The sequence below is a fragment of the Ptychodera flava genome, chromosome 21, assembly GCF_041260155.1.
Source record: "Ptychodera flava strain L36383 chromosome 21, AS_Pfla_20210202, whole genome shotgun sequence".
Classification (NCBI taxonomy): Eukaryota; Metazoa; Hemichordata; class Enteropneusta; family Ptychoderidae; genus Ptychodera; species Ptychodera flava.
Genome location: NC_091948.1, coordinates 27,668,106 through 27,681,142, shown reverse-complemented (window position 1 = coordinate 27,681,142; position 13,037 = coordinate 27,668,106). Strand labels below are relative to the sequence as shown.

General features: G+C 37.1%; 2 protein-coding genes across 2 annotated transcripts; both read left to right on the top strand.

Annotated features, from left to right (window-relative positions):
• Positions 1–363: 363 nt before the first annotated feature.
• On the top strand, positions 364–9,367 carry LOC139121896 (BLOC-1-related complex subunit 8-like). Its single transcript, XM_070687187.1, has 7 exons — positions 364–419; positions 665–785; positions 1,950–1,988; positions 2,768–2,880; positions 3,520–3,584; positions 4,821–4,931; positions 7,857–9,367. Exons 2-7 carry the CDS (start codon positions 719–721, stop codon positions 7,969–7,971), a joined length of 510 nt encoding a protein of 169 aa, XP_070543288.1. The 5' UTR covers positions 364–419; positions 665–718; the 3' UTR covers positions 7,972–9,367.
• A 2,323-nt stretch (positions 9,368–11,690) lies between these two features.
• Positions 11,691–12,755, top strand: LOC139120942 (zinc transporter ZIP1-like). The gene has a single exon (XM_070685531.1). The coding sequence runs from the start codon at positions 11,691–11,693 to the stop codon at positions 12,753–12,755; it is 1,065 nt and encodes a 354-aa protein (XP_070541632.1).
• The last annotated feature ends 282 nt before the right edge of the window (positions 12,756–13,037 follow it).

The following is a 13,037-nucleotide window of genomic DNA, read 5'->3' as shown; positions in this document are numbered from 1 at the left end:
CTGGATAGAATCATGAAAAATAAATCTTTCATTGTCTAGATATAAATAAAAATATCCTTTACAAAAAAATTCTTCATTCATGCATGGGCTACCAGACATTGTCACCGGGCTACCAACTTCAGAAAATGGTAGCCCAATGGGACTACCAGGGAAAAAAGTTAATTTCGAGCCCTGACTATTCGCCCAATAGACGTGTGTACATAAGCGAGTTTATTCGCTTATGTACACACGTCTATGGGGCGAATAGACCCAGAGCTGAATAGCTCACGAGTGACTGTGTTTACAGCAATCACGAAACAACTAGCGCACACTGCGAAACTACGCGAAGTTCACCCTACCGACAAAATCCGAAAAAGAATTTGCATCGAGCGCCGCGGAACATGATTTAATCAGCAGTGAGCAGTCCACAGGTCAATCAGGTGATTTCAATTGTCATCATATAATACATCCGACCTAGCCAATAGCTCGAGATCAAGACGGACACCCCGCAGTCGTAATCGTGTCAAGTCCATTTGTGTACACTTTTTGTGCCGCCCAGTTTTTTCCAGATACTTCCACCGCATTTATTTCCAATAGTTTCGGAATTCTATTCTGTATTTAGCAAACTTCTGTATTCGACGATTTTGTATAAAGGCCAGTGTTCGTATTTGATTCACCCTTTCAGCTCGGTTGTCGGTCAATATCGAAGAAAGATGGTCTTCGGTAGGTTTTCATAGCGATGGTCGATGCTGTAGGCAGCCAGATACTTGCAGAAATTGAAACGTCGAATAAAGCTAAGTTTCCAGGTAAGATCAACCATGGACATACCAGCTACTAGAGCCACTGAGTGAGACAGTAGCCTGGCGGACCAATGCTTAGCCATACATCTTCCCACAATTTAATAATTTGAGACTGCAATGGGAGGATAGTTGGCAGGCGGTATGGCATAGTAGCTGCCATCTATTTTCCCTTGCCACTTATTCCCGTTGCCACCTATTCTACCATTGCTATATACCTCCCCACAATGCAATTCAAGGTTAGATTGCAGGCAGTATTATAAGCTGGCATAGTAACTGCCATCTATCTTCCCTTGCCACCTATCTTCCCATTGCTATCTGTGCTACCAATGCTAGCTATGCTACCATTGCTATATATCTCCCTACAATTTAGTAAATTAAGACTGCAATGGAAGGATAGATGGTGCAGTAGCTGCCATCTGTCTTCTCATTGGCACCTTTTCTACAATGGTAGCTCTATGGAATGACAGAGAGAATGGGGCCTTGTATTTGCATAACAATTGCCAAATGTGCATATATTTGCATATATACATACAGAGAGAGAGAGAGATAGATATATAGATAGATAGTAGAACACCAGCATTATGATAGATAGATAGATAGACAGACAGACAGACAGATAGACAGATTGATAGATAGATAGAACACCAGCCTGCCATCACATATGGGAGGCTGCGTATAATGCCGGGAACACACAGCATCATATGGAGGGCTACTGAGACAGCATTAGCTCTGCTGCGCAGAGCTGTCTGTTACGGGCTATAGGCCTCCCACCACACAGGGGGGGGGGGGGGGGCATATAGCCGGTAACACAGCCCAGGCCACACAGCTCGCAGAGCTACTGAGACAGCTTCAGAAGAAACTTCACAATTACACTACACACAGCATTTCACTTGACTTGTTCAAATTAACACAAGTTAACATAAAGGTTATGTATAGTGCTAGCCAGAGGTCTTTTGGTATAAACCCTTATCATAAAGTTGACCGAACCATAAACAACTTATTTTTTTGCATGTTCTGTCAGTCGTATATAATTATAGTGATCTGTCCTCATTTAATATGATGTACCTAGCACCGATATAGTTGCTTTTATCAGGATACTAGTTTTCCTGCTCTGAAATAAGCATATTTGCTGGTATTATTATTAATTGTTATCCACATTTCTGTTTCTAGATATGGGGGAAGTTGAATTGGAATGTGCCACAAAAAGAGGTAATGGCAAACAATAGGGTAAATATTGTCAGAGTTTACTTTGGAAATCGAAGTAAACTTTACCATGAAGATGTAGAAAGTAAAGTCTTCAGTTGGACCCACTCATTAGAAATTACTTTGCTATGTCTGGATCTCTTATACTTTAATTTTTGTTGACATTAACGAGTCACAAGGTGTTTGCAGTGTTTTTCTTTGAAATTTTCACCAAGTCAGTCAGTTTGTTTTGTAATTACAGAAATCTGATAATCGACTTGCCTTTTCAAACATTTCTAAGTCGTTCCATTGAAATTATAATATTACACAAAAAGTTGACTACAGAAACTTACACACTTAAAAAATTATGTCCAGCACTGCTTTCTTGTGTGTAGGTGTTTTTATGGTTGATGTGAGCAGACTGTGTGTGAGCATAGTCACATGTAGGCATGTTTTAATATGCTGAATTCATAGTAGAAAATGTACCTGATGTTTCTTAAACATGAGTAAAACTCCTGATAGCTGCAACAGAGTACCATTTGAAGACTAACTGTAATATGAGATTAAACAATTATATTTCACAGTGTTCTTTCTCCATGAATTCTGACTTTTTAAAGGAATACTTTTCCATATAATTCATTGCTGTCCTTATTCTTGTGAAAAACCTACCACGTTGTGGATATTAAGTTACCTCTGCCCTCTTTGGACACATCCTTGAAAAAAATATCCGTGATTTTCTGATCAAAGCAAATAAATGTGTAAAAGTGTATAAAATCCTCCTTGACATAAGCTTTCTCCTTTTAAAGTTACTGAAAAGTTTTCAGAAACCTTACACATCATTGGGAATGAACCATCTCTTGCCTTGTACCGACTTCAAGAACATGTGAGAAAGACCCTACCAACACTTGTAGAAAACAGGGTATGTATTAAGTATCATTACAATCAATCAGTACGCTCAAATGGTTTTAGAATTTCATAAATTGTTGTGGGGTAAGGGCAGTCACATTGGTAACCCTTTCACCACAATGGTTTGGCCCAAACCCATTGTAATCAATGGTGAGTGTGGACCAGTTTACAGGGCGTAAGGGTGCACCAGGTTATAAACAAGGGTCCTGCCTCCACTAACTGTGTGCCAAGCCTCACATTATTTATTAGAATCATCAAGCTTTTGATGTGTAGTATTTGTAAATCAAACTAAGTACATGATATGATAAAGTTCATCACTACACAAACAGATTTTGTCATCTTGACATCTTTTAGAACAAATTTTGTTTTAGGAAATGTATAGAAATCTATGTAGTAGCATGAAAACACAGAAAGACAACTTTCAATATGAAGAAGGCAAGTTGCAGTCAATTTACAAAATAAGAAAAAGGGACCAGAAATCGATGGCTGTTGGGAAAGAATAAGAAAATGCAGAAAACAATTTGAAAGGTTTCAGGACAATAAATATTTACCGATAGCAGTTTGGTATTGGAGTTTAAACAAAGTGAAGTATTACTAACCATAAGTAACAATCATATATGTGACCAACTTTGAGAAATGTGTCTTTTAACAGATCAGAATGGAGAATTTGGAGCAAGCTGTCCAGGGTATGTGCTATGATGCAGAATATGCTTCCAGGTGAGTTGCTTCATTCTCACACAGTGTTTCATTACTGTATTTAGTCATTTACATATTCACACACAATTGCATAGATGTGAAGAAAACATATAACACAGGTGTAAAAAAGTGGTCACGTTAAAATAGTCTCGCAGATAGATAGAGAGGCACAAAATTTGAGGCTGAAATTCTTGTTGTTTTATCTAGGCGATGGGATTGTGAGATTCCTGTAATTTGGTTGGCTATGCCACTATCCTTCAGCTGTCAAACTTAGAGGGGGGATTTTTAGTTCAACAATGGGCAACCTTAAATTATGCCATTTCCTGATTGTATTTATGATCTTGGTGCACATCAGCTTAACATAGAAAAAGGAAGATAATGCAAAATGAGAACTGACAAACATGCTTGTTAGGTGTAAATGTTGACTGAACAATGAAATAGCTTGAACTTGAAATACATTTTATTCTCTATTATTCAATGTTTTTGTCAGAAAGAAAACAAATATTGGACTTACATAAACAACACAATTTAACAGAAATATTTCTGGAAGTAATAAAAACCAATAACACACTGATTTCTTCTGAAAAATTTATTCTCTACCGCTTTTAAAAGAGGAATCACCGCATAACATTACATTCAAATGAATACTCTTAGTTTCCAATTATATTTTTTGAATTTTCTATTCGTAAATATCTTTGTTGCAGTTGATGATATCTAAGATTGGTGTGAGGTTCAATAAACCATTCTATTCTGTTCTATTCTAGTCTACTCTATTCTATCTACACTTGCTGCTTTCTATTGATTCGCAGCCAGGGAACAATGTTACAAATGCATTTTAGCAAGTTTAACAAGGCACATTACTTGATTTTGTTACTTTCTATGAAATAGCCTTGCACGCATGCACAGACCACTCCTGATTGAAGTGTACTTTATGGAATAGCTGTCATGACTATATTATAACATTTTGTATGGTCAATACGATAGGGAAAGTATAGTATAAAATACTTATTGTCGGTATAATAGGAGCAGGTTATAAATGTGCTTGGAGCACATTTACATGAACAAAAATACTGGTATATAAAGAAGGTAATAACGATTCAATCGTGTTGATGGGGACCTAATTCCTCTTGCTGTGGCATCCTTGATGAAACAAATAATCTTGAATTTTGGACTTCCCCTTCAGTTACATCAACTCTTCAAGTTTCCCTACTTCCAATGTAAACCATCAACTAAGATAGTCAATGTTTATCTCTCCAGTGCATTGACACAGATGCAAAACAGCAACCAGCACTTCAACTCCATAGACGAACACCTCAATAAGGCCTTGTACCTGAAACAGGAATTGAACAAGGCAAAGAGTAAGCAAAGGTAAATTAATCCGGTTGTTTGAAGGATGATGGCAATATCCAAATCTGGCAGCCTGGAGTAACCTTTTGATACTTGAGTTGCCTTGGTTTTATGAAACAAAAGAAAATGATAGTGATGTAGGAATGTTTAGGTTCGGGTTTCAGATATATCCATCAAAGCACCACTGAAACCTTTTTCTTGTTCATATGTCTGGTTGTAAATTCAGTGGTGAAGCAATTATCTTGGCAATTATTTACTTTTTAGTCCCCACGGACACCGTCTGGGGGGACTTATAGGTTTGGTCATGTCCGTGCGTCCGTCCGTTCACGCAGATATCTCAGAGACGCCTGGAGCGATTTCGTTCAAACTTGGTACAAGGATAGTACCCTACCTCATACAGATGCACGTCGATTTGTTTCACAATGTGATCAATTTGGCCATGTTAGAGGACTTTTTAGTTTTCACCTCCATAGACTCCCATGTATAAGGCAGTCCATAGACTCCCATGTAATACCGCTTATTCAAAACACACCAACATTATGAAACTTACTTAGATACTGTGAAAAATCCACACACAAGGGCTTCTCTAACACAATTTAGACTAAGTGCACATCAACTTAACATAGAAACAGGTAGACATCGTAAAATGGGAGCAGAAAAACGTAAAATGGGAGCAGAAAAACGTCTCTGCCCATGTTGCAAGAGTAACAAAATAGAAGATGAAATACACTTTTTACTCTTATGCCCATTATATAACAAAGAAAGACTACAAATCCTCCGTTTAAAAGACAAGAAACAAAGTTTATAACTGAAACATTTATTGAAATAATGGCAAACAATAACACAGCTGTTTCTTTAGCAAAATTTATTTATTGTCGTTTTGAAAAGAGAAAACTTTATATTATTTCTAAGTGAATTTGGAAGTTTTTCTCTTTAATTCTGACTTGTTCAACTTGAAGTTGAAAATCTTTATTGTATGTGCTAATATGCCAGAGTGGCATACAGTTCAATAAAGATCAATTCTATTCTATTCTATAAGGCAGTCCATAGACCCCCATGTATAAGGCAGTCCATAGACTCCCATGTATAAGGCAGTCCATAGACTCCCATGTATAAGGAAGTCCATAGACTCCCATGTATAAGGCAGTCCATAGACTCCCATGTATAAGGCAGTCCATAGACTCCCATGTATAAGGCAGTCCATAGACTCCCATGTATAAGGCAGTCCATAGACTCCCATGTATAAGGCAGTCCATAGACTCCCATGTATAAGGCAGTCCATAGACTCCCATGTATAAGGCAGTCCATAGACTCCCATGTATAAGGCCAAGAAAAATAAAAATTTAGTTTCTCATCGTATTCATATTGCAAAAAGGATGCAGTGACACAGTTTTTAGTCCCCACAGATGAAGTCCAGGGGGCTTATAGATTGGATCATGTCCGTCCGTGAGTCCATCCATTAGTCCATCCGTTCACGCAGATATCTCAGACACTTTGACAAAATGTCACGTGACCTTGGTGACCTTTGACCTCAAATATACATATTTGTCCATAACTCAGTAACCACAAGTCCTAAACCTTTCATATATGGTATGATGGGACACCCTATGACGCCACATATTGTACCTCATTAATTATGTGCATATCTAATTTTGAGCGAGCCAATAGAGCTAGAGGTCTGATTTTTGGTATATATGGATAACTTAGCAATACAATTTTTTTGACAAAATGTCACGTGACCTCGGTGACCTTTGACCTCAAATATACATATTTGTCCATAACTCAGTAACCACAAGTCCTAAACCTTTCATATATGGTATGATGGGACACCCTATGACACCACATATTGCACCTCATTAATTATGTGCATATCTAATTTTGAGCGAGCTAATAGAGCTAGAGGTCTGATTTTTGGTATATATGGATAACTTAGCAATACAATTTTTTTGACAAAATGTCACGTGACCTTTGACCTCAAATATACATATTTGTCCATAACTCAGGAACCACAAGTGCCACATATTGTACCTCATTAATTATGTGCATATCTAATGTTGAGCGAGCCAATAGAGCTAGATGTATGATTGGTATATAGGGATAGACTATAGGATAGAAATTTTTTGACAAAATGTCATGTGACCTTGATAACCTTTTACCTAAAATACACGATTATGTCAATAAATAAGTAACCACAAGTGCTATGTCCTTTATATTTAGTAGGATGGGAGACCTTATGACAGCACATGCTTTACCTCTATTAATTATGCATATATATAATTGTGGGCAAGCCAATAGAGCTAGAGGTCTGAATTTTGGCATATATGAATTAATTAGCATTACAATTTTTTTTTTTTAAATGTCACGTGACCTTGATGACCTTTGACCTTGATTAAGCGTATATATGCATAACTCAGTAACCACAAGTTCTATATGCTTTAATGTAGATAGAATAATAGACCTTAAGATGTCACATCTTTTACCTCATTTATTATGCCCATATGTTTTTCTTGGCTGGCCAATACAGCTAGAGGTCCAATCTTTTTTTCCGATTTAGAACCATAACTTAGACATGCCTCTTGTTGCAAATTGGGAATAATGACATAGACCTATGTGTCCATAGATTTGAACATATACACTCCAGTGATACTTCTTAATGACCACATTTCCCTGCCCCATCAAGACTAATACTCCTATTACAAGTGGGGACTATGTCATTGTCAATGACTTTTTTGATTAAGTTACCAAAAGAAAATTAGATGCAGAATATACTTGATAATATTTCAAGAGTTGAGTCATTCAATTCAACATAAAATTTTTCTGTAGCTCCTGCAATCTTTTTTCAATTTTCATATTTCTTGTTGCCTAGATCCAAATCTCTAGTGGTATTCAGCCCCATGTCTCATTGCAGCCTTGATGAGCATCAGTGATCTATCATTTTCTTCACAGGCATTCAAGTATTTCTGAAAAGCAACAGAAGGAAGTCACACCATCTGCTGCAAGTTTGAATCAAACATCTTCCTCACAAGATAAGGAAGACAGTGAAAAAACAAATGAAATCTAACCATGCTACATCATCTGAAGTCTCTCTTTCTATTCAGTTTTGATAACGCAATAGGGTTCAGCGCTTAAGCTCATGCTGAGTAAGATTGTAAGAGTCATTTCCATTGACAGTACAGTGTCAGTTCACTGTTTATAGTAGATTGGTTTTATTTTATAATTTTTTAAAACTTATTTAGAGGTTATATGAAGTATGTAACTTTATTGCTTGCAAATCTTGATCAAAGTGAAAAAATATTGAAAGCAGGGCTGTGATGAAAGTCGTGATGACGCACTCCAGCCACGTTTGGATTGTCATGGCGATGACTTTGTGGTCATGGAAAAAAATCTTATCATACTGCAGTAATGTATGCATATAGTGAACTGCTTGTGACCACCTTTGGTGCCCTGCTGCATGAGCTATGAGTGAATGGAACAGAATTGTATGTTTGAATGTAGGAAACACTGGAATTGACATCTGAGTACATTGTACAGCTCAGTTATTCTCCACTATGTATATACTCAAGGACAGTACAAAAGTATGCCATGATGCTATCGGATATAAATACTGCTATTTTGTGGACTTGTACACATTAAACAAAGTCAGATTTTACGAGTAAAATTGAAGTGTTAATGTCTTACATCTACAGTGCATTGCACAATTGGGTGCAGACTGTAATATTTTATTACAGTCAAAAAAGTTTACAAAACTGAGAAAAGCTGATGCAGTATGCAAGAAATTACTATGATACATCAAAGATTTTTTTTTTCATTTCCTTTTATGTTAACCAAGTTTGTTTCCACGAAATGGTAATAAAAGAGTTCTACTTCCTCAATGTTCCAAATGAAATTCCTGAAAGTAAGTACAATAGTGACTTTCTTGTCACACCTTCGTAAATAAATCTTTTGGCAGTCAATGATAAAATAATTACAAACAAATTCAGGTAAATTGGGATCTCCTGTGAAAATCTGCTTAGATGATACAGCATTTCTGCAGTGAGAAACTGCACCTCGGGTGTGACTAATGTCGGACAAAAATCACTTTACCACTTCACATTCAAACTATGTGTGTAACACTTTCAATAAATGTTCATTTTGTTAGCAAAGTATACAGAAGAAAATGCAGCGAAGAAATCGTAGTTCAGAATTATTTCTCTAAAGTAACAGGTGTTTGAGACTTCTTTTTCTCCCCTGCATGGCTTTGTTCTTATGAGATGTATATTTTTTCAAACAAACTGAATGACAGTGATCAAAAGATGTGTGTATTTTTATGTCCACATATACGTAAACTTACAGTATTATGAGATAAAAGGCCACAGAAACAGGTGTACTGATAGTTCAATTTACACTACAATATACAGTGTAGCATTATTGTATTTCTTTATGTTTTACTTGTATTAAAAGGAGGTCAAACTAGTGCATATCTTTCTGGCTTACAGTTTTTGAAGGTTGTGTGCAAGATCTGAGATTCTATTCTGATGATTTTTTCCCATTTGATTGAGTCAACATTTTTGAAATTCATTGATAGTTTGTTTACCATTTCTAATATGATAAATGATGCCTGGTGCTGGTGTACTAAGATAGTACACTCTTCCAAAGTGTTTATAATACTAATATGTTGTCAGGTTCACAGGATTCAGAAATTTTAATTTCCCATATTAATTTCACACTCATTGAAGTTTGATTACAAAATGAATGTTTATGATATGTGTCAAACCCACGCCTGCTGTGATAATAGCCAGCACTCCAGAATGACTTCTAGCCACAGTAGAAAAGTAAACCCTGATTCCAATTTTAGAGGAATGTAATATATGATCAAAAATTTTCAAGCCCCCAACTATCATAGCCACATAGTCATCAGAGATGTATACACCAAAGAAAAATAAACAAATTGCGAAGTTCTGCTGGCAAATGTTGAACATTCCTTTTTTTTTGAAGTACATATTATTCTGTTGTTCAGTGTGCCCTCAAACAAACATGTATTTTGAGAAACTCTGTGTCACTTTGAGGTGTCGAAATTTCTTTGCGTAAGCCCTACAACTTTACAAGTAAAACAAAATTTTCTTGCATCATCAAATATTTGTTTGCTTCGTGGCATGTCATATTTTCACACTACTGTAGATCATAGCAGTGTTGTCAGCTGTTTTTAGAGCTTATTCCTAGGCAATTATCAATTTTAAATGCATCAGTGGACATGTTGGATTTATCAGTCTAAGCCATCTTGAGTCAATCCAAATCTTGTTAAGTCAATGGAACCAGCTGAAGAGCATCCGAAATAAAAATCAAGAGAGAGTATTTAAATTTTAAATTCTTGGCTACACTTTGCCAAATAGTGAAAAACTGAGAACAGTGACCTACCAAAGAAAATTTTAGAAAAAAGTACAAGTCGTCTACGACCTTATGCTACTTATAAAAGTTTTTAAAAACTTTAAAAATATTGGAAGGTTTGAATATTCCATCAAATAAAACTTGTATGTAATATCTGAAATTTTGAATGTAATACTGGCAAATTTGGTGAAACTAAAAAGGTCAATTTATTCACAAGTGATTTCATTTACATGTAAATTAGAATCTCCATTTTCAGACTTTTACTTTTGTGTTATTGTACAGTGAGAATGTGAACATTTCATTCACTGCATGAACTTGAAATGAATGGTTTTGCATATTGATTTTAAGTGATTATCATGAAAAACAGTAGCTTTTCATCGTACCTTTGTAGAAAATTAAGCATGGTGGCCTCATCTTTTTTCTTTAATATTTGATTATTTTGCTATACTAGAATTCAAAAATCTCTGATGCAAAAGTATGACAATAGCTACAATTTTGCCGATCATGCGCCCTTATACTATATTAGAAAAATAAAATTTGATACTTTTCAGTATCTTTGCTTTTTGTATTTTGCTTAACTCCAGCTTTATATCTTATGATGTTGAAATATTAAGTATTCACAATCTACATATTTGTAACATACACATATTGTTGTCAATTGCATTCTACATATATGCACATCAAAATGCCAACATACCGTAAGACTACTGCATATTAATACTCAGGCTCTGTGAATAAGTTTAAAGCATTTCAACATGATTTACAAAAAGTAACTTTAAAAAGTGTTTATGCACAACAAAATGTTGAAAAAATCAAGTTTAGCATATCTACTGATCATTGATATCTTTGTTGAAGGGAGATAATACATTTTCAGGTCCCCCCCCCCATACGCACAGCAAAACTTATCAAGTCATCCCCCCTACCACCCCCAAAATTTTCGAATCCGTTCCTGAATTCCTCCAGCGCTCCCCCCCCCCCTTATTTGTGAATGCAGCCTTACATTTTTACTGTATGTAAAATCTGTTCCAACACCTTTTCTGTAACGGAGAGTTCTCAAATTCCCCTTCCTTGACGGGAGAAATATAGCAAATAATTACATCGAACAAACGAGCCTTCCGCTTTTGAACGGGAAAGGCATACTCGGATTACACTACGAATGTTCATCTGTTTCTGTCCTTGGGTCAGGCCACAATAAGTTGCGTCATTTCCGAATCCTTGTGGACATGGTTTTGGGGTGACTCAGGGTCATATGCCTATAACGGGACGGTCGGGCGGGTCACGTCACCTTCATCGAGCGCTGGCGTCCCACATTTTCTGACAGAGCTGCATACTTCACATCTGCCGGTTCCTCTAAAAGTGAGCAGTACTCCCTGAACTGTCCCTGTAGATGTCGTATGGACCGCAAATTTCACCACCATGCAAGTTGTGATCACGAAGGTGTTGACCCTTTTCGGTATATTTACCTTGAATGTTCTCTTTGGTTTATTGCCGCTTAAAGTTGTCAGTCTCGGAGGCCACTCCGAAGCAAGGCAGCGTTTTGTCAAACGAACAATCAGTTATTTGAGCTGCTATGCGGGCGGCGTATTCCTGTCAACATGTCTGTTGGACCTCCTACCGACGGTACGAGACAACCTCAGCCTGGTCTTCGATCAGCTCCAAGTTTACACTTCCTTTCCGATCACCGAGTTCATAATGGCCATGGGATTGTTTATCATCGTCATCGTGGAACAAACAGTTCTCACCTGCAAAGAGCGAACCGCGGAGGCTGAAGAAGGTAAGAGTCACGATGAAGAGGCCGTAACCAAACCCTTGCTGGAAGGACATTTCGGGCAACAGAGCCACGGGTCGATCAACCACGAACAGGCGGTCAGTGGTCATCCAGAAGCGGATGACCATTACATAGCAAACTCAGAGTCCAGGCGAAACTTCCTCAGTCATGGACACGGTCACGAACACAGTCATTCACACATTGATGTAAATGCTCATTCATCGTTCAGATCGTACGTTCTACTCATGGCGCTTTCCATCCATTCGATATTTGAAGGGTTGGCGGTAGGGCTGCAAAGCAGCAACGAACTGGTCTTGGAGATATTCTCAGCACTTGTTATCCACAAATGTCTCCTTGCATTTAGCCTTGGAATGAACTTTGTGCAGAGTAAACTTGGCTCGTGTGCTGTTTTACTTGCCGTTATGTGCTTTGCTATAATGGCGCCAATTGGCATAGCAATAGGAATAGGAATTATGGAAACTGCGTCAGATTTCACCAGTAGTATGGTGAACGGAGTACTGCAGGGTCTTGCCACCGGCACTTTCTTGTATGTTACGTTCTTTGAAGTTTTACCGCATGAAATGAACTCACCCGGAAATAGGCTATTGAAATTGCTATGTATAATCCTTGGATTTTCAACAATATGCGGATTACTATTTCTGCACAGTAACGTCCTCCGACCAACATGTTACAGGTCTGCTGAACCAGTATGAATAGTCATTTGTAAAACCAACTCAAAATTACGTTTATGTCATAAAGATCCATCTGGCAAGTTGATCTTAATAAATTATAATTTATTTGTATTTTTTTAATCGAGATTATTGTGAAAAGAAATACCAAGGAGACCACAAATAGCAGAATTAACAGTAGACATACAAAACAACTCATTGTATGGTACCATACGGTAGTATGTAAAGTGAGCAGAGCTTTGTCTGAGAGAGGAAATTTTGGAGAGTGGACCACACCTGTTTTGTGGGCCAAATCTAAATAACTCA